The 22304-nt window shown below is 36.1% G+C and overlaps 3 protein-coding genes across 3 annotated transcripts; all 3 read right to left on the bottom strand.

Moving 5' to 3' along the window:
• Positions 1 to 635: 635 nt before the first annotated feature.
• Positions 636 to 2648, bottom strand: LOC130729058 (50S ribosomal protein L3, chloroplastic). Its single transcript, XM_057580679.1, has 2 exons — positions 1976 to 2648; positions 636 to 1070 (listed from the first exon to the last, which is right to left on the bottom strand). Exons 1-2 carry the CDS (start codon positions 2490 to 2492, stop codon positions 781 to 783), a joined length of 807 nt encoding a protein of 268 aa, XP_057436662.1. The 5' UTR covers positions 2493 to 2648; the 3' UTR covers positions 636 to 780.
• Positions 2649 to 4287: 1639 nt separating this feature from the next.
• On the bottom strand, positions 4288 to 11956 carry LOC130729057 (UTP--glucose-1-phosphate uridylyltransferase-like). Its single transcript, XM_057580678.1, has 19 exons — positions 11183 to 11956; positions 11001 to 11107; positions 10817 to 10907; positions 10418 to 10478; positions 10099 to 10176; positions 9970 to 10020; positions 9841 to 9893; positions 8956 to 9028; positions 8732 to 8789; positions 8584 to 8630; positions 8436 to 8486; positions 7720 to 7790; positions 7561 to 7636; positions 7425 to 7481; positions 6849 to 6932; positions 6652 to 6750; positions 6469 to 6573; positions 4980 to 5051; positions 4288 to 4686 (listed from the first exon to the last, which is right to left on the bottom strand). The coding sequence occupies exons 1-19, from the start codon at positions 11794 to 11796 to the stop codon at positions 4660 to 4662; spliced, it is 1875 nt and encodes a 624-aa protein (XP_057436661.1). The 5' UTR covers positions 11797 to 11956; the 3' UTR covers positions 4288 to 4659.
• A 3485-nt stretch (positions 11957 to 15441) lies between these two features.
• On the bottom strand, positions 15442 to 20467 carry LOC130729059 (MLO-like protein 1). The gene is made up of 13 exons (XM_057580680.1): positions 20219 to 20467; positions 19890 to 20122; positions 19690 to 19806; positions 19541 to 19601; positions 19131 to 19225; positions 18239 to 18313; positions 18042 to 18130; positions 17832 to 17881; positions 17344 to 17384; positions 16316 to 16525; positions 16119 to 16186; positions 15955 to 16015; positions 15442 to 15866 (listed from the first exon to the last, which is right to left on the bottom strand). The coding sequence occupies exons 1-13, from the start codon at positions 20403 to 20405 to the stop codon at positions 15627 to 15629; spliced, it is 1527 nt and encodes a 508-aa protein (XP_057436663.1). The 5' UTR covers positions 20406 to 20467; the 3' UTR covers positions 15442 to 15626.
• Positions 20468 to 22304: the final 1837 nt, after the last annotated feature.

The raw sequence follows: 22304 nt of genomic DNA on the forward strand, positions 1-22304 counted from the left end.
TACACCGTCAACCAATCATATTTTAAGGATGTGTCACGTCAATTAATGAAATTGAATAAAAAATGGAGTTTTTCTCACATCCTTGAAATCTGATTGGTTGACGGTGTAAAAAAACTTTATACCGTCGGTGCATAGAAATTAAACTCTTTTAAATAAGGAAAACTTAAAAAAAAACTGGTGCATTTGGTTTCGCATTTCACACATCTTCTAACCATGTATGTTGAGAACAAGCACCATGTTTTACTCATGTCCTTTCAGTTTAGGTGGTTGGCTAAATGTAACAATAGAATGACCTTTTGGACCAACATCAAGCATAACCATTCCATTTTTTTAAAATGGGATAGGATGGCCTTTTGGACCAAAATTTGGTTCCATTAACTTAACAGAGGTATCTTAGAAATTACACACTGATGATGATTTCAGATGTAGGGTGGCCCCAATAGTCTTGCCCTTGTATTTCTTTATTTCTTTTTTCACTTACCAAACAAATTCTCAGCTATTGAGAAAAACTTCAGTGATTGTCTTCCTTCTCAAGAAAAAAAAAACTCAATTCATATTGAATCGTGTTCCCAAGTATATATACATTTATGTTGATTGAGTGAGAGATACTGAATTCATGATAGTAAGGTGCTGCATAACTCAAATCAATGCAATGGGTTTAGAAGGGAAGAGTAGTATACATAAACTTGAAAGTGAAGGGCTAACAGGAGTGCATAGAAGTTACAGACAATTTAATCAAAGGTAACATAAAATAATAAAAATATAAGAGAAAAAGATACACTAATTCTTTGGAATGTTCTTCCCTACAATCTTGGCTGGAGTTATCCGCAGAAGATTCCCTGGCTTACCAGGAAGAGCACCTTTGATCATTACCACATTCAGATCTTTATCAATTTTGACAATTTTAAGCTTTCTTATCTTCCTCTTGGTTCCACCCATCCTACCGGGCATCTTCTTTCCAGGGTATACACGACCAGGTGTAGTTCCGGCGCCGATTGATCCCAGTTGTCTATGACTCTTAGAACCATGGCTCATTGGACCCCTTTTGAAGTTCCATCGCTTGATACCACCTGTGAAAATAAAATTAATTAATCACTGGCCACCAATTGTAGAATAATCAACTCAACTCATACAAATTAGGTGCATGGCATTTAAAACTAAAAAAGATCAAATTCAGACTCTTGGGACCTGCAATTACTAAGTTTATGTCATATTCCCTTTATGAAACTAGCACAATACCCCACTCCATTGTTGTAGATTGTTGAAAGAAAAGAGATACATGAATACTTCTCATTTCATGAATTATCAAGGATAAAATCTTCTGTCATTCAGCAACAAGGTTGTAATACAGAAACCTTCCCTACCATTAAATGACCACTTGATGCAAAAAACGGTCAAATGAATAAATTGCTGAGTGATTTGCATTTTCTTTTGAACACTGTCTGACAATAGAACAAATAGGCAATACCATAATTGTGAAAAAAGGGGTAAGATATCAATCAAGTCTCCAATCAAGCTACATTCATCAACAGGAAGCTTTGGCAGCACATGTAACTAGAGAGTTAATGTTAATTTGTAATTTATTTCACAAGCAGTAGCAGCATTGTAATAATAAGCATATTTCAATCCAGTAAAAAATATAAGAAATATTTCAGCAATGACCAAAAGCAAATAGCAGTATGATTCCATCATGCTATCCTATTAGTATTTCACCATATTTTAAACAATCCAGATAGTAACATTACATGTAACTAATTCGTCCCTGAAGGTTAGCTCAAGTAGTAAGAGCTAGGGGACATAAGAGTTTGGGAGGGTAGGATTCGAACCTGAGGATGACTAATTTACTAACATTACTAACAACTAACATTTACCTATAAAAAAAACATGTAATTAATTCCCTTTTGAATTTCTGAAAATAAAACACAGTAGCTAGCCTAGAATTTCAAGCAGAGGATAAGAAAGGATATATATATACCTTGGAAACCCTTGCCAATGGTGGTGCCAGAGACATCAACAAGATCACCCTCCTTGAACAGTTCATCGAAAACAAGGCGCTGGTTGAGGTCGAAACCCTCAAGCGATTGAAGGCGAAACTCCTGAAGATGGCGCATGGGGATAGCACCAACCTTCTCAAGATGACCCAACTCAGGTTTGGTGAGCTTGCGGTCCCGGATCCTCTGGTAACCAACTTGAACAGCGTCGTAGCCATCAGTGGCTTCGGTTTTGAGTTGCGTGACGATGTTACCTTCTTTGAAACCGACGACAGTGACCGGAACAACGACACCGTTTTCTTCGAAATAGCTCATCATTCCCAACTTGGTTCCCATGACTCCGACACCTGCTTCCATGCTCATCATGACCACACGGTTCCCTCTCTTTTGCGATTGGGGGAATGAAACCCTGAAATTGAAGCATGGCATGCGAGTAGATGAAATTGAAAGTGAAAACGAAGATGAAGAGATTGGAGGTGAGGAAATGGATAAGATTGACATTGTGACTGAAGAATGATGAGAAGATGAAGATGAAGTGTTATGTTTGTTTGATTTGATTTCTCAGAGAAGGAGAAGAAAAATGGAAGGGAAGGAGATAGAGAGAGCCATACACAGTAACTCGCTACCACTGCTACTGAGCTGCTTATAACAACTCTCTCTTATCCTCTGCCTACAAATGGATAGATAAATTCATTCTTAGATTCCACCCGACCCGACCCAAATAAGGATGAGTCAATTTTGGGGGTTTTAAAATGGTGGTTGTTGTGGTACTTTAAGCCAGATTAAGGCGTGATACATAAACAGATGCGTGGGTGAGGTGGATAGCTCACATGGTTGAGCTAAGGGTAATTGTAGGTGAAGGGTCAGGGTTCAAACCCTGAGAAGAAATAATTTATACTAATTTACTAACAACTAACATTTACATATAAAAAAACATAAACTGATGTGTACTAATAAGTATACATGCGCTAATTGAGTCAACATTCACATATTTATATTAGTAATATTCTCTTTTATAAATTTTAAATGTCAATATTATTATCATTATTCGTAAAGTAATTCTTGAGACACACGGTGGGAGGGGTAGGTCACTTGGTTGAGCTAAGGGTAGAAGTAGGTGTTGGAGATGGAGGTCAAGGGTTCGAACCCTGAGGAGGAACATTTGTAATTGCTAACAACTAACCACTAACATTTGCCTATAAAAAAAAAATTTCTTGAGACACAGTTCTCAATCCTTCTCCTCAACATCACCAAAATTTTGTTCAAAAGTAGAGGCGTCGAACCTGGACAATCGTTTTCATTTGCCGCCGGCCACGATCTCCAGATGTTGCATTCTCTATCGTTAATAAATCTCAACGGCTAAAACTCTATCGCACATGACAATAATTTACCAAAACACTTAATACGGATATTACACCAAAAAAAATTTATGGGTTCCATATAATTCACCTTTAAAAATATATTAAAAAAAAACTATGTACCAAAAAAATTGATTATTTGCGAGAAAATGAATCCGCCACAAAATCCTTGTCAACTGATTTATATTAACTTCTTTTGTTAAGTAATTTAATCTATTCAAAGTATTAATAATATATTATTAACATAAAAAATTAACTAATCTATAATGTGTTGTGTTGCAAGTATGATAGAGATAAATTTGAGACAAATCAAATCAATTCAGACACAATAAAACCACTTCCGATATTTGTAGTTGCAAATATAACAAAATTTATCATTAGAAACTTTTGAGAAAATCATAGTTAGTCAGCTGAATTAATTTACACCGTTTATTTAGAGCCCAAAATATTTTTCTTTCCACCCACTACTGTCCTTGATTTTCATATAAAAACTCAACATAACTTATCCTCTTCATGCATTAAATTTCTCCCATCACACATGCACAAAGCCAATGTACAATTTTTCATCTCCATTTTGGAAATAGGACTAAAAGAGTGTGAACTAATATATATGAGTGATAAGAAAAAGAGAGAAATATGAAGAAAAAGTTAACATGACATAAAATAAAAATGAGAGTAAATGTATAAAAACTCACCAAGCATAAAACCCTAATGCAAAACATGTTAGTTGGTGGGGAGGGTACTATAAATGAAATGGCCATACAACAATGTGGGTGCTAGAACGAAAAAAATGATATCCAAACTCCAACCAATCTAAATCGAGGAAACCTGCCATGAAGCCACCTACCCTCAGCGCGTGTATGTGGAGGATACATATAGTTCAAACCAAAAAAACTATTCCTTATATGTAAGTGCTTTTGAGAAATATATCCAATCTGTGACTCAAATATGCCTTGAATTAACTGGTATGAAAAAAAAATGGCTGCTCTATGTGCTCCTGCTCTTGGGTACTACATTAAACAATTGTTGTGCTGGTAAAAAATCAGCGATGCTATTCTATTACACTTGTCTCAACTGTGAGATCAAGCCTACCCTAGAAATAGAGTAGACAATTATTTTATCACTATCATGATGCTTATAAAAAAATGTGATAAATTTGCTTCTGCAACCTTCGTTACCAATAAATAGAAAAGCTGATAAATGATGACAGCTGATGTGACAAAAAAATAGTATATTGCACCGCAAATCTAAGCTTCAGCCGTCATATTCGCCAGAAACAAACCCCAGCAGCTTCCATGAACCATTCATTTTCAGATATCTGTAGGGTCGTTGATCTCCTGTAAAACAGCAGAAATTGATAATAAGAAATATATGAAACATATAAATCTGGGAAAACGGTTAGATTCAGGTGACCAACAATAGCTGAAACAGGGATAGAGGAGAATTAAAGGCTTCCCCATTGTTTCAATGATACTATTAGTTAAAGAATGTTAGAGCAAAATTCATGATCCTCGTGCTCTATGGGGTAGCATATTGAAAGGCATTCATTTCATTGTAATCCACTTTCTTAGCTCTCGGAAGCTAAGAAATAAAAGGGATTCAAAAGCTCAAACTGAAGCTAGTACCGTACCTTATTGTCAATTACTGCCCCATCGGGGATTTCCAATTTCAAGCCAGGTTTGGCAGCAATAGTCACTTGCCCCTGAGAGAGTGTAAAATATTGGGTAAATGCAAGAAAATCATAATACAATCATGCATGTCTATTGCTCAATGATGTAAATCTAGCTTCTTGATAAGTTTCAATTACTAGAAGATCCTGATAAGAAACTATCAGTAAATATTTACAGATTTATTATTTTCATTTTTTTCTAAAAAAGTGATTTATTATCAAGAATAATTTGAGTATTAGAGACTAATAGATTAAGGTCCTTGCCTCTCAACTGGATATAAATAATTCTATTGACAAAAAGATAGTTAAAAATGATCTTATTATCAATAATACTCCATATAATCTGGTTTTTTATCGAGCTCAATGGTGTAGTGTGATCCATATACCCGACCTCACTTAGTGGGATAAGGCTTTGTTGTTGTTCTTGTTATTATCTTAACTCCAGGAAGAGTTCAATTATTCTTCAAATCTTTATGCTGCTATATGATGGGTGTTTGGGAACAGAAAAGTGAATTATAGAGTAGAATAGACTGGAATGGAATTATATATTGATTGTAGAAGGGGAATTACAGAAGTAAAGATAAGTGTATTGCTAGAGAAACTCTAACAACCCAAAGGAGCTCTAATGGCTACCTCCCTAAGAAAGATACCTCTTTCTCTCTCTATAACAGAAAAGTAATCAAGAGTGCGTTCTCACACCACACCTCATCATACTATATACTAACTTACTAACTAATTCCTTCTTTCCTCATGTGGGTTTGGACACCTCAGCACCCTTCCCTCTCTTCCTCTCATAAACTTTCCATATCTTGGGCTTACCTAAGCCCATTCCCCATTTAGCATTCGAGTCTCTATCACTATATGTGGATTCTGCAAGTATTATTTTCATCCAGACCTCTAATGCTCTCATCTACTCAGAGTAGGACCACACTTTGGATGGACTTAGGTCATCAAGTGGGTTTTGATATTGGCCTTCAGTTAGGACACTCTTTGAGTCGTGACATATCCAACAATCCAGGTTTTGAAAGATTTTAGACTCTTTTCTTGAACTTCAGTGCAGTTGAAGTTTCGCTGGAAACATGACTACACCAGATTCTAACAGGAATAACAGCATATGAACGCTCCAATAGCTAATGAAAAGCTCATTTGCTACAGCAAACATCTCACAGACAGGTGAAAAGTAATTACAGGGATGATGCACTGCATGCTAATATGTCACCATCATATCTTTTATTTTCAAAAGTGCGAAAGTAAAAAACAATCAAAATCAAAAATCAAAATAAAAAATAAACTAGTAAGAAACTTTCACCGATATTCAGAATAGGTAATAAAACAGAATACAGCATGCAGTTCTTGGAAATAAGAGTGCAGACCAAACGTTCTAGAGAATTGAAGTGAATAAATGCAACTATTCAATATGCTGCATGAATAACACAAATATCTATTATACCTTTAATGTAATATTAGTTCCAAACCACACATCACCTCTCACCATCAAACTGTCCAAACCAATGATGCTTGGAATGGATCTGAAGCGACTTTGGAAGTCCAGAATCTGAGAATGGAACACAAAAAATTAACCAGAAAGGGAATAACAAGGCAAGGGTAAGACAAGAAATCAGTAAATATTAACCTTTTCAAATTCTGGTCCCAAGTCTATCACAGGATTTAAAGGGTTAGCTCTAGCTGGATTACGAGTTAAAACACCTTCTCTGCACATGTATAGATCTGACTGCAAGAATACATAGTTGATGAGGAGGAAAATCAGTCATGTACACCAAAGTATGTTTTCTAATAACAGAGTTTACATATACATGAGGTCAGTGTCACCTGTAGAATTAGTAAATCTGATGTTGCATCCAAGGGATGAAAACGAGATTCGGGTACAGAGACACCAATCATATTATTGAAGAGCTGGGGTATACAAAAAAAAGAGATATACATTAAAAACAGCAACTAGTAACTACATCTGTGGAGTAAGTTAATAAATCATCAAATTTATTAAAGAAGCTGGATCTCAATCTGATAGGTAACCCCTTGGTTAGCTAGTCAGTTAGTAGAATAGCTACTTTAATAGAGGAAATGTTATAAATAACAGAGAGATGGACAGAGACTTCATCCTTGGGAATCATTATGATTGGAAATTTAAAGAGGCACTCTCAAATAACTTGGGAATTCATAGTAATTAACATTCAAAAAGAGTCCTTTCTTTCCTCTATCTTTTCGAACCGGATCCTCCTATTAGAACCTCTAATAGATATCTAAGGTTGTATTCAAAACTCAAGGTCTGAAATTACTGTTGTCTCAAAAGTTGAAGGCGTGATCCTAACTTATACCAACGCAAAACATAAAAACAGGAGCATAAACACAAATACTGAAAAGAAGTATAAACAAATATGCATATACCTGTTTTTCCGGTCCAGCTTCTGAATCTGGTAGAAGAGTTTGATCATAGTCATTTTCCTGGAGAAGTAATCTCTCCAATTCAGTCTAGCTAAACTAAGAGCAGAGTACTGAACCAATGATAGTAAGCGAATGGTACCTTAGTTTCTGAAGGCATCTTGTGCTTTAGTCTATTAGTCTCAACAAGCCTCTTAATGGCTCTTAAACTCACCCAGCTAATCAGAACACAACACATAAAATTTAGCAAATTTGGTAAAATTCAGCAAGGAATTGAAAAAAAAAACAGCAATTTACTTACGTGTTCCTGGTATCAATGAGTTTGCAATTATCCCTCAACTGTTTATCTTGGTTTTGAGCAATCTCCTGAAGCTGCAGAGGTTACAAAACATATAATGTTCAATCCAGGCTGTTCAAGTTATACATGTCATAGAACTATTTTAAAAGGTTACTAGCAACCGAATCACGCCATTAGTCCATTACATTATCATCATTTGACAATAATTAGTAGGTCCTGAATCTTGAACATCAGATCCTGGACCATTCTAGATAAGTGAAAAGGAGCTTACATCAAACAATCATAAATGGTGCAATCAGGCAAACATTTTAATTAAGAGCTTAAGTAAATAAGTATTTATCACATATTCATAAGCTCATTTGATAAGTTTATTGAAATAAAAGTTCAAAAGAGCTCAGATAAGATAAAGGTATGAGATAAACTCAAATAAGCTCTTCCAAACGCATCGAAAATGCATTTCACCAAACTATCTCCAATGTAAAAAGAAAATCATAACTTTAAAAACAACTTAATGTATTAGCATGATGCTTTTCAGTGTATTTTTAATATTCAGAATTAAAAACTTCCAATATATAATTGTATTCATACATAGTGGCAAAGGGTAAAACTAGCATAACTTGTAAGGATCTTTTGATTTAGTATCAGGCAGTCACAAGTCCTGGCACAAATATTAAAGCGACTGAAGGGGGGTGGAAACAGTTAAGGAAAATAAAATATACCTTAAAATTCATTGGAGTTAAGATTAAATTAAACGAATGGCTTGGTGTCACCTGGGAAAAAAGAAAGAAAATGAAACAGGAAACTTGGATAAATGAAATGAGAAATGGCAGGGTTACGCGTGATTAACGAAAATATTTGTCTAAGTACCTCCATGCAATATTCGATATCATTTGTCATCAAATGGTTTAGTATGTCTACAAGACGCAGTCAAGGTTGAATTTTTTTAATGCTATAGTTACGAATTATTAACTTCAAGCAATAATATAATTCTTGATTGAAACTATAAGAAGGATACTTGGATCAATGACTGTAGCCACATTGTCTGACTTCATCACAAGGATATACTCCTTGCCCTGGAAAATAATATGTAAAAGTTAGAAAAAAAATGTACAAACAAATATGAGCACACCCACACATGCATGTATATGTTCAACTCAAGGGTCTACAACTCTTGCTTATAGGTTTTAAAGGATTAGGAGAAAGGAAGGGAGACTCCTCAACTCCATAAAAAGTCTATACCTGTGATAATAGTAAATCAAGGGTTCCATCAATCATTAGAGAATGGAAAATATCAGCATTGTCAAATGGATTCCTTCACACAAATAGAATTAGAAAGGTTAGTTTAATTTGACAGCATAACTGTCATAAAAACAATTTGCAAGCCATGCAGAACATAATTCAACAACTTGAAATATAAATACTGTCAACTGTTTAATTAATTGATTATGATATTTTGACAGCTTGATACTGCCTATTTTGTCGTTCAATGGCCAACTACTTATTATTTTGACGTCACTGATTTACAGCTATTAAATATTTACAGTTATTTTCTAGTTTAAATTAACGTATAAAGCTCTAGGTACTTCAAAGTTCTAAGCACTATGAGAATAATACTTTCTCATTCCTTGATTAAAGTTTAATATTTTAGCAACACAATAAATGATAGTTATCTGTCATCTATATGCCATATGCTATGTAATCAAGTCAGAGGTATTAAAATTTTCGAAGTAGGGAATGTTAATATATATCTGAAAATTTTGCATGTCAAATCAAATTCACATGTCAGTTCAAACATAATATGTAACTTAAACCTATACATTAGTTTCATATATTTTTCTCACTATTAAAACAACAATGGAAGCAACCTTTGACGTCCTACAATAATACAAAAAAGATTAATCAAATAGAGAATAGCTTCTCCACTGACTCTTAGCTTTGCCTATGCATCTAAATTACTGCTGTAAAGAGCTAGACTATATAAAGGTAGTAGTATCTTCGTTATCTTTAAGATGTCCACAACCATAGAAAACAGTTAGCACTTAGCACCGAGACAATAGATCTCTTACGCATGCATATAAAAAACTCAAGTTCAATTAAGACATAGATGTTTGAAGGACGACATACACTTCCTCCTTGCTGTGAAGCCCACCCGGCAATTTCAACTCTGGACTTTCACCCTATATTGATTATGATGTGATCATGAGAAACCACAAATCAATATAAATTCATCCAAAATAAGAAATGAACGCAAACCTGCTTTAAAGTGCGCAAATCAACACTTGATTTCGAATACTTTTCCAAAACCTATGGAAAATGAAGTTTAAGATTTCAATAATGGTCGAGGTCAAACAATCAAACATGGGAATTGAAATGACACTTCACCTTTGCAGTATTATCATGAGTATCATCTTTGTCAGAGATAAGCAACGGAAGCCTGCATCCATACTTGGAGTTGAGGGTCTAAAAACAATTACAACAGTGAAGTAGTCAGAACTAAAAATCTAGTCAATGCCAACCATATATTAAGGGAAATAAGAGTTGTAGACACTGTGCGAGGTATTTGCACAACATAGACCGTTCATAAAAAGATTTAGTGGGACCAAAGAAATAACCAATGGCTTGCAGAGGAATATGATAATTGATAACATAAGTATGTGTATACCATAACTAGTATATTAATTATTAAGTATAAATGTCTCACCTCAATCTGGTTAATGATCAAGTCCAACAATGTCAGCCCATCACAAATATCAATTGTAGATCTAGAAAAGATCAGGAAAGTTTTGTCAGTGTGAAATCATCAAGCATGAAAATTTGAATAATCTGCCAATGAGGAGCAAGAGTACAAAAGTGTGTAAAAATGACTTCAAACAGTTGATGCATATACACGCGTAAGTAAATGCACAATGACTACAAAGTGCTGAATAGTTTTAGTAAACCTTTCTAACAGCTATATTATTGACCCCAAAAAAGAGATTGCATAGGATGTTATGGCAAACCCCAACTAATGGAAAAATGCTTTTGTTTTTTGTTTATTTGTGTAGAAAACAGCAGCAGCACAAACATACTCCAGTTGAGACAGAGTTGGACAAACACTTACTTGGGGTCTTCGAAACCCATATTGCTATCCGGGGCGCCGTTGAACTTCAAAACAACAAGCTTGTCCAAAAGCTTTTTAGCTTCTTCCATATCTGCTCTCAGTATAAAATTGCTCAGGTAAACTTTCAGAAAGGCAATAATCACAAAACTCTAGAGTGGGGTTCAGCAATTGTTGTAGGGTTTACCTTCTTCATGTAAGGGTGCTAAATTTGCATAAGGAATAACAGTTAAATCAACCTTAGCCAAATCACTCTTGCCCTTGCTTTCTTCAATTCTAGGAGCAGCTTCTTCTCTGAAATACCAAACAGTCTAATTAAATTCAACCCAAAAAGCAAAAACAATTGAATTGGAAGGGCACGATACGAACCGGTCATCGAGCTTCAACTTCTGCTGCTCGAGTAGCAACGTCTTGGTGATCAAATTACAGAATAGATAAACAAACTTGACAGAGTCATTGGCGGGAACAGGATAAGCAATACGGTTAAACGTTTCAAGAGGCATGGTCGAGTCGACGAGAGCGACAACGGGGATTTGAAGCTTGAAAGCCTCGTTGAAGACGGAGGATTTGCTCTCAGTATCAACGATGACAATGCAATCAGGTGGCTGGGTGGGACCAAAGCAGAGCTTCTTGTTGCGCGAGCGGAACTTCTTGGGGCTGTAACTGTTGGTCAAGAAGCCGCCGGTGCGCCAGAGAGAGGTGGAAGAAGGGGAATAGTAGCCGAGCTTCTTGGTCATGAGCTCGAAGATTTCGTCGAAGAGAGGGTTGGTGTTGATGAACATGAAGCGACCGTTGTGGCGTGCAAGGGAAGCCATGAAGTTGCAAGCACTGCGCATGCAAATTAGGGTTTTGTCGGAATCGATTATGGCCATGTTGTTGCGGAAGCCATAGGTGTAGACCTTGAAATGATGGGTTGCTGCTCGGCGACCAATCTGGGCATTGGTGCGGAGAAGCTTCTGTATCAGAATCTCATGGAGCGTCATCGATGGCGGCTGGCTTTGATTATCGATTCAGATGCATTCAGGTCAGGTCAGGGTTTTCCGATTTGCCTCCGCCTCCGCCTCCTCGATTACACTCCACTGTTACCTCACTGGCTGAATCTCTTGTTTTATTTTTTTCTAAAAACCAAAATGAAATATACCTAATTTTCTTATAATTTGTTGGGACTTAAAATATGACAAACTCAAGACAGAAAAATGTAAAATCATTTTGGAGGTTTCAAAATAAAAAATATCGTGAAAGCTTGATAAAATTTAAAAGCTTTTGCAAAATGAAATTTAAGGTTAGAGTTTTTTTTTTTTTTTTTTTTTTTTGGCTTAAAAGCATATTTGGTCCCCCACAAATGTGTTTTGTGCAAAATGAGTCCCTAAACTATTTTTTTAGCATTCTTAGTCCCCGTGTTATCTCCTTTTACCATAGTTAGTCCTTCTGTTAGATTTTAAACGGTTTTTGCCTTGGTGGAGTTTTTTAAGTGACTTGGAGGAGAGAGAAGAAGGTTGGTAGGAGAGAGAGTTCCACATGCTGAGTGCTGACTCTTCATTTTTTTTAAATCTCAATTAGGATTTTTTTAATTAAAAAACTCCAATAAAAAAATTTTCAATCCTCATCTGGCTTCTTCATCTTTCATCTGTAAGTCTGTAACCTTCTTCAACAGTTTAACCTTCCACTTCTGTTAAACCTTCTCCACCCATAGCCACAACACAACACCCAAAATCAGTCCCTACCACCCAACACCTTCACCATGCCAGACTCCTTCTTCACTGCACAACACCCAAAATCATGTCTCTCGGAGCCATCGCCTGTAACCTGCAACCTCCAAAATCCCAAAGCCATTTCGGAGCCATCGCGTTTTCCCTCTCCCAGCCATCGTGTTCTCCTTCTCTCTCGTTAATGGTGTCTATCTCGAGTTTTCTTTTTCCAGATCTGGCGATGGTGAGTTTGGGTGTGGGTTGAGGGAGGGTTTTCCAGCCTCTTTGGTCTGTTCCCTGAGCTTGTTGAGGGCTTCGGAGACATGGGTATCTTTAGAAACCTTCTGTTTGCCTTTTTTCTCGATTCTCAAATTGGGTAAACCCATGCCCAGTTCTTGAACCTCCGACGGCAGAGGAGAAGCCTCCTCCTTTTTGTTTGTAGAAGGTTTTACGGTTAAAAAGAAACATTGCAACGAATGAAGAAAACAATAGAGAGAGGGATAGTGACATTGGAAGGGAAGAAGAAAGGTTGAAGTTCTGGAGTGTTTCACCGTTTAAGTTTTCTTGTTTTTCTATTTAGATTTTAGATTTGTTTAGATTATTTTTCTATTTTAATTTTAATTTTAGAGATATCAAATAAAAAAGACTTAATTGCAACTTTGGTTCCTGACATTTACCAATTCCACAATTTTAGTCCCCCACCTAATTTAATTACACGAATGGTCCCTGACTTTGCTGGGCGTCTGCAACATTGGTCCTACCGTTTATTTGTTAACGGAGGAGGTTTACGTGGATGGTCACTTTGCTGATGTGGAAGTTGAATTGGAGAGAGAAAGAAACCAGCAACTGATTCAACCTTCTTTCTCGCCTCAAGGGACTCGTTCGTTCTTTATATCTTCCCTTTTCGCTCAATCTCAAGCTTCGAAACATCTTCCTAACGGTGCTATGTTTTTTAAGGAGGAAGAAGGTAGAAGATGACCGTTGCAGGTCTCACGTGCTTCCCTCTCTCTTCAGTCCTTCTTTCTCTCTCTAATTGGACATCCACGTAAGCCTCCTCCGTTAACAAATAATCGACAGGACCAACGTTGTAGACGGCCAGCAAAGTCAGGGACCATCCGTGTAATTAAATTAGGTGGGGGACTAAAATCGTGGAATTGGTAAACGTTAGGGACCAAAGTTGCAATTAAGCCAATAAAAAAATAACAAATGTTATTCTGTTATATTTTTTCATTTTAATATATTTATGATTTTTTAATTATGAATTCTCTCTCCTAATAAGATTCTACATCACTTAAAATTGCCATGTAGGACAAAAACGTTAGAAAATTGACGGAAAACTGAAAAGGGATCAAAACTATTGACGGAATGTAACGTGGGGGACTGAGAATGCTAAATAAATAGTTTAGGGACTCATTTTGCACGAAACGCATTCGTGGGGGACTAAAAATGCTTTTAAGGCTTTTTTTTTGTTACATGAGGAAAATTTAAGGTTAGAGTTTGAATAAAAGAAAATTTAGTTTTTCTAAAAATAAAATTTAATATTTTGTTTGGAAAGTTTTGAGAAAGAAAAAAAGTTTAAAAATAACTTTATTGATTTTTTAGTACAGCAGAAAGATAAATTACATCATCCAGATATTGATCCTAAGACTTCACCTCCCCAATCCGTATGTCACATAATTCTTACCACTTGAGCTATCCTTTAGGGACGAATTGTATTGATTTAATTCGGAAAAACTTAAAGTAGAAAATAAGAATTTATTTTTAAAGAAAAGGGAAACATTGAAGAGGCTTAAGTGGTAATAATTAAGAATTCAAAGTATGAAATTCGTGGAAATAATTATTGGTAAAATGACGAGAAATTTGAGAGAAACAAAAGTAGAATTTTCTCATAGCTTATAATTTTTACGATTATTTGGAACAGAAGAAGTATAGTCGTTTACAAGAATAGGAAGCAATGTGGAAGGATAATCATAAACTCAAAGTCTCAAACAAAATTATAAAACGAAAAGTCAATTTGGCTAGAAAAGTGGCAGCGACTTTGCATTGACGCCTAACATGAGAACCTGAATATAGGGGAAAGAGGAAGCAAATGCGAAATGGAGAAAGAAAGAGGAAGCTAATGAGAAATGGAGAAAGAAAGAAAGATTATCATCTTTTGTAGGTCGTTACTTCTTTCACTCCTTTAAATGTTGTCACTACCGTCAACAGGTTCACCTCCACCCGCCAATCGTTTCCTCCATCTTCATCAGATTTGTGGCCACCACCAGTTCTCATCGTCTGTTATGGGCTTATGGCCACCTCGCATCACATCCTCCGCCACCTCCACCCTCTGCAGTGCCGCCTTGCAACAATCACTCCCCCTCTACCGTCATTTACCTCCTTCTTTCCTTAGTGGTTACCACTGCCTTCGTTCTCAGCTGCATTTGAGATTTGTATGGAATCTTCAGAAGCCTCTCTGTCTTCCCCATGTTTCCAGAGTTAGCATTTTGACCCCCTGATGTGTCGCTTAGAAGTCTTTTAGCTTCTCGGGTTTTTGGGGTTTTTAGAGGGTTTTTAAATGGCCTTTAGGGTTTTTGCATCATGTTCTCGGTTGGCTATCAGCCTAAGTGTGCATGCTTGATCCTTCCTCATGTTTTATGTTTTTGTGCATTGTTGTAGCACTCTTAGAGACCTGTTCTTGCATGTTGTAAGTGTCGTTTGACAACCTTTTTGGGTTTTATTCTATACATCTTTGACAAAAAAAAAAAAGCACTTATACACGTAAAAGTAATCATATAAACATAAATATGTGAAGCTCAGTAAGTTTGATTTGAACTTTATCAACCCAAAAATTGAAGTTGCTAACTTTCGATTCAAAACTAAGTGTTGAAGTTGAAGAGAGAATACTGTGTCTGGCAGTCTAGGGAAAATATTAAGAGAAAACCAGACACCAATAGGACGTTTAGTAAGAGGGTGTAACATATATTAGGAATTTATCAAGCCAATATTTCCTTCTACTACGTTAGCAATGAAAATAAGATAACGAAAACTGCTGTGTTACTATTACGCAACTTTACAAAATATAAGATTATCACAAAGCATATAACTTCCCCCTATTACGTTTATCTTCATCTAGAAAGGCACACTCAGTTGGAACCGTCTGCTTTGGGGACAGAAGTGTTGGCTTCTGGTGGCGGCGCCGCTGCTCTCTTCGGGAAAATTGACCCAAGCTGAATTCCTGCATTAGAATTCCCTTGAGAGCTTCCTTGACCGGAATGCTGGCTATCAGCTTTTAGTGCTTTCTTCTTCTTTGCCTTTTGTGCCCAACCAACAATGCCCTCTTGCACATGCTCATTAAATATTGCCCTCTTAAAGTGAGATCCCATCTACAGCGTCAAAATAATGAAAGTTAATCCAAAGGGGACACAATTTAAATTCATAAGCTCTCCAGTTTTAATAGCTATGCGAAGGTACCTGTGTAACAATTGCATACAGCGGTAGGGTGCTGTAGCTACATAGTACCTGAATAAATACCCTATAACCCAAAAAGAAAGAAGAAAAAAAGATTGAACCTCAAAATGCACAAACAAATAAAGAAGTCATAATGGACAAAAGAAAAGAGGAAGTGTTTCAGTTACCCAATAACGAGCCTTGGAACAATGTAACGAATTTGTCCCATTATACAGGAGTCAAATCCATATGTAACCTGAAATCACAAGCTGATAGATTATATTCAATACAAATATGCACTGTCCCTAAACCAAAAAGAAAAATGAAAATTGCTTTAAGAATAAGGCATTGGCAGAGAACATCACATGCAAAAGAATTTGCTTACCCATATCCAGAAAAAAAATGCTATCTCAAAAGCATTTTGGAAAAGGATAAAGTGAATCAAGAAGAGGACAATGTGGGGCCGATGAAACCAAAAGAGATCATCTGATGGTTGAACAACTAAATCACCTTCTACGGCTGCATGCTTTTCAGCTACTTCATGAGCTAGTTGGGTTATTACATGCTCCAGCTTCGTGCCCACAGCAAGTAAAAGCTGAAAGAATAGAAACCAGAAACTATGAAATTAATGATCATAGAGTATATATTTCTGTTGTATTTAAATGTAATTAGTTAAGCTCTTATGAGCTGGCAGAGTTAGTTACTAGGCTTCTCATTTCTGTTATCAGTTAGTTGTTAGAGTCAGTTATGTAAACTATTGTAATCAGATGTAATTCAATAACAGAAATCTAATTCTGTTTTCAATCTCTGAATATCTCTCTCAACTTCCTGAAAATGGAGGGAGTGATACCAGGTCTCTTAAGTCTTAACACTTCAACTTGCATGGGAAATTTAAATGTCTATGCATGCCTGTGCCCTGTACTACTCCATACAAGGTTAACAAGAATCCAGAACTGATAGGATATTAGGATGACAACACGGGCATGAAACGTGATTCTTCTTCTATAACAAACGGAAAAAAAACCAACATAACAAATAGCAGATGTGATTCTTAGTCAAATGCTATAGACCAATGATGTAAACATAAACTAATGGGGAAGAAATTGACACAGTAAACTTTCTTGGTTAACTTTAGTAGGTAAAAGATAGGTTATTATACTAGGGTAACCAGAATTTTAAGGCTATTGTTGAGACCAGTTTCCTAAAAAGTAGCAGAAAACCAAGGTATGACATCAGGTAACTAGAATCAAAAGTTTAGTTATATATATTTGGTTAACTCCATGCAACATTGTTCAATTTCTTCCTATCCTTTGAACAAAACTATGGCATACAGACTTTGTAAGCCGAGTAAAATAGATGCATGGCCATGGAAATGTCCACAAAAAAAGGTAAGAGTTTTATCAAGATACTCACAATAACCGGAATGAAAGCAATCCAGAAATATGTATGCCAACCTGAAAGAGTCAAGCAGACATCTTATTTGTGACAACCAAAGCAAATGTTACCAGGTAACTAGCAGAATCAAAATAAGTGAATAAATCAATTAGTTCTTGTACGCAAAAGTATATTTGTCATTATCACCAATGCCCGTCATGGTTGAAATTCATCATCAAATTGGAACTTCCTTTATTATAGCAGAAAGAGTTATCTCAATTATATTTATTGAGAAATACAAAGAAAGAGATCAGAAGAAGATTACTGCATTTGCAAACAAGAACACATGGTACCCAAGTACCAGCAATGTTGGTCATTGTAGATCTGATAATGCTACATGCAAATACAAAAAACAGGAATCTACATGGCAGTCTTGGCATTAAATGAAAGTATAGCCATGGAAGAGCCCATTGAATGATGACACACATTAGCCTAAACTATAGCAGTTGTTATGTCTCATAACGTACCATTGATATTAAGCAACAAGAAGATGACCACAAAGAGCCAAAGATACCAACTGCAACAACAAAATTATAATTATTATTACATAGAATCAATAACTTTACACAAGGAGACTTACAGAAAGAAAGATTTCTTGGCACCTAACTAATGTATATGTGTGAAATGCATAAAAACAATAACTACTTTTGACATATTTATTCTACACAAGCACTTACCTTATGCCAACAACTTGCTTGAAATCATCTTCAAGGGCACGAATCATGTATTTGTGAAAATTAAACTTTGGATTTGACTGGCAGTGGGTCTACAACACAGAAACATACCAAAGGATATTATTATTCAAGCAATGGAACTACTGGAAAATAGCCAGTTGAGAGATTATTTGAGCACAAATATGGCACAAGAACTTTACCATAGTGAAACCAAGCCGTAACGTTACATACTCTGATTTTGTCACAGATCCGTAGAATTGCTTGAAAAAGGATTGCTGAAACAAATATAAAGATTGAGAGAAATTAAAAAGTGAAAAAAGAATTTGGCAGACACTCCAAAATTATTAGTTTGTTTTGTTATCTGCATTCTACAGTGAGAATAATCAGGGTTTTAGAGGATACTGTTAATCTGAAGATGTAATCATGAAGAAAAGAACTACATGGTGGTCATCATGGTAGTCAAAATCCCAATTTTAATTCCAAAATCCTATGATTATGTGAGTAGTGACGCGGCCAATTAAGGTCATTCACATATATATGTGAATTTTACAAAATCATACGATTACATTTACAATTTTGCGATTTTCACCCCTTCTCTGTAAAGGAAAAATCCCGACTTTGACTACCTCGGTGGTAATCAAACATAAAGAAGAAATATGTAAAAACTAAAAAAAAAAGATCTAAACACAAACCAATGTTTAGGAAACCATTGAAAGAAATACCAAATAAACATTATTTGTCCAGGTGTGGCGGCGTGCTATATAAAGGTTGTAATGTTAAGGATCTAAAGACCACCAAATCAATATATTTTAAATGAAAGATAGTAGGAGACTTAGCATGCCAAAAGCATATCTTGTATTGAGGAGGTATAGCAACACGCTCTTTTGAAAACTCTCTCTCACATACTATCTATGATTAGCCTGTATTTCAAATAGTCAATATATTTCTCTCACTAATAAAAAAATGTGTTGACCTTTTATAAAATAAACCAATCACATTAAGTGTGATGACGGCTGAAGAGTGTGTTGCTAGCATTTCTCATGTTCTATTTAATCAAAGTTCTAAACCATGAAAAACTTGTAATTAACTTACCAACCAACAAACAATAACAGAGTCTTTGCCGAACCCTGAAAAGCGACCCTTGATAAAGTCGTGCTGATGAACATGAGTCACCTTGGCTTTCAGAACTGCATTAAAGATAAAACCAATGTGCGTGTAAAGTACTAGTAAGGAATGAAATCAGTGTAGATATCTTTTAAGGAGTTAAAAGAGAAACATGATTTGCAAAATTCTTTTCGATGGTTTGATTCACGAGTATTGATTCATTCACACTTGACTTTCTCTTCCATCTCATTTCCACACACCTTCTCTTCCTATCTCTCTTCTATTCCTATCATATTTCTCATTTCTTCCTATATATCACATTTGGAAGTGTGTGTATCAAGTGTGAAGAAAACATTATCCTTTGAAAAGCATATATATGGAATGTGAATGAAATTTACCTTTGTTAGGCTCATAGTTCTCTTTTGCAACTGCATCTTCCCAGTGTTTCCACTGACGTATCTATATAAATATATATTAGGAATATATATGGTAAGAGAAAAGAAAGAAGCTAGCAGAGCATGTATGAATGTAAGAGAAAAGTACTCACTCTTGCACTTCCAAAAACAACAGTGAGAACAGAGAAAGCGACATGGACAATAGCCATGACAAATATAAAGATGTGCAGGTGATGCAGTGCTTCGACAGATAATAAAGGCACCTTGTTCTGGAAAACAAACACAAAATGAGTAACAGTGAGAAATGAGGGTCACACTACAATGAAAGTAAGAGCGAGTGTGATAGAGAGACCTTGTGAGCGCAGAAAGGGATTTCAGGGTGAGCCTCAAGAGCCTCGGCGAGAAGACGCCTTGGGAATCCAAAATGGGAAGAGGGTTCATGTTGAGGTTCAGCAGTATGTTTGTCCTTGAGTTGTAGACTACAAGGAAGCATGTGGCGTGTAAATCCAGGAGGGACGCAGATTTTGGTGAGAGCATTCTGGGAAACGGTGAGAAGCAGAGAAATGAAACCCAGAAGCATGAGTTCTGCAAGAAATTGAATATTTGAGACAGTTAAGTACTTAAGTTGAATTGATTTTGATTGAAGAAATGAGAAATTTAATTAAGTGAAGTTGAACTTGCCTTCTTTGATCTTCTGGACAGCTTCATAGAGCGGTTTCTGGTCCCTGGTTTTGAGAAACTTACCACCATAATGGAGGAGACGCTCAGCAGCGAGGGAAATGGCGACGATGACAGTGCAAACCCCGGCAACCACCCACGTCGGAGTGAACTCCAGTGTCGTCACCTCTTCTCCACCTCCGCCACCCATTCTCTCTCTAAAATAAATTCTCTCTCTACCTTTTCCTCTGTTGTGGTTGTTGTTTTCACTTTCTCCAACCTTTCTCCTCTTACATCTTCTTCCTGATCATTAGATTTGGCACCCCATCATTAGAAATGTCACCCCACTTACGGAAACTCAGTTTCCGAAATATTTCGGAAATAAGGTTTCTGAAGCCGTTTTTTACTCAAAAGTGTGGTTTTTTACTCAAAAGTGTGGTGTTAGATGTATTTTGAACTAAAAATCACGAATTAATTTCGGAATCTAAGATTCCGAAATAATTCGGAACTTGAAAATCCGAAAATTGAGGGTGTGAAATCTAATGGTTGGGGTGGCAAATCTAGCTCTCCTTCTACCTTCCTTCCTTTTTCAATAACTTCAATTCCATTTAAATTTAAATAAAAAGTAATAGTATTTATTTTTCCTCTTTCTTTCACATTTTTATTTTATTTTATTTGTGGCAAGGCAGGCAATCCCATCATCATTCGGATCCATTGTTTCAACGACACTAAGTCATGTTGCGTTCTGTCTTTTTCCAACATCTTCCTTTCCTCATAATACAGACAAAGATTTTACTGCTTTCAAAAATAAACTTTATCAAATAAAATAATCAACTTGTATTTATTTATTTCAGACAAAAAATCTAGTTCCAGATACTACTAACATTTTATTTTTATTGAAAAAAACAAACAAACCACTCTCTCTACCAATAAATGTAAAGGAAACAAACTAGACAGTACTAATGAACTGAACTGACCATCATTTAACAAATCTAACAGTTAGAACTTAGAATACGCACAAGTATTGCATACCAAAATCAACCGTTTTTTCCCCTAATTAATAATATGCATTTATATTTTCCACTTGACATGATGCAATAAATAGGACGTGAGTGAAACTGAATGTGCGTGAATGCAATGTGGTTCACACACTCACACTCACTCATCATCGCATTCGCATCGCTCACAAACTGACAAATCCATTTGGGAATAACTCAAATAATCAGATCAGGACAGCACTGCAATGCCAATGGGGACGGGAATTAAATTATATTTTTTCCTCCAAATATTAATTTTTTTTATATAACATGAATTTTTAAAAATGGCTCACAAGCACTTATTAAACATGACCCTGTGGTCCTAAACTCAAATGGTACCAGTACTCTACTATGGGTAGACTTAGCAACACCTTGCGGGCTAGCTAGATTTGGATTGCTATATTGTGAAGTTGGAAGCTCTTTGGACCTTCGGCTTGTACCTCTTTGGCCTTTGGTGCTCTTTGTCTTTGAAAAAAAAGGCTGTCCGTTGACAACAACAAAAAAAAGTGTTTGGCTCGCTCTGATATGTGGAGTGTGTCCTTCATCCAATCACGACTTCGATTCCGGAGTGTGATGAGTTCTTGAGCCCTCCTTCTATCTCGGTATCTTCTCATTCCAACAAGCTTCTTTAGTCTTTCCCAATGTGCTACAGTTAAGCTTAACATAGATGACAAATTTGATTTGCGCAAGCAACTTATTGGCTTTGGTGGCCCTGTTCGTAATGGTTATGCTTATTGGCCGGGTGATTTTTCGGACTACTTTAATGGGTTTTGTGCGCTCTCGACTGAATTGATGGTCATCAAGCATGATCTTCTTTTAGCATGGGAGTTGGATTTTCAGCATGACCTTTGTGAAAGTAACTTGCTTGATGTTGGAGTCTCCCCTTTTAATTTGATGTCGCACTTCGGAGCTTTATTGATGGAAAATGTTGATATTTCTACTCGTCGTGGTGTGTTAGCTTCAAGCATGTTATGCAGGAGGCTAATATGTGCGCTGACAAGCTTACTTCGTTGGGTTTGTGCTTTCAATTTGGTCTCAAGAATTAGTCCTTGCCTCCGGCTCTTTTGAATCTG

The sequence above is a fragment of the Lotus japonicus genome, chromosome 1 (assembly GCF_012489685.1).
Source record: "Lotus japonicus ecotype B-129 chromosome 1, LjGifu_v1.2".
In the NCBI taxonomy this organism is placed as follows: Eukaryota; Viridiplantae; Streptophyta; class Magnoliopsida; order Fabales; family Fabaceae; genus Lotus; species Lotus japonicus.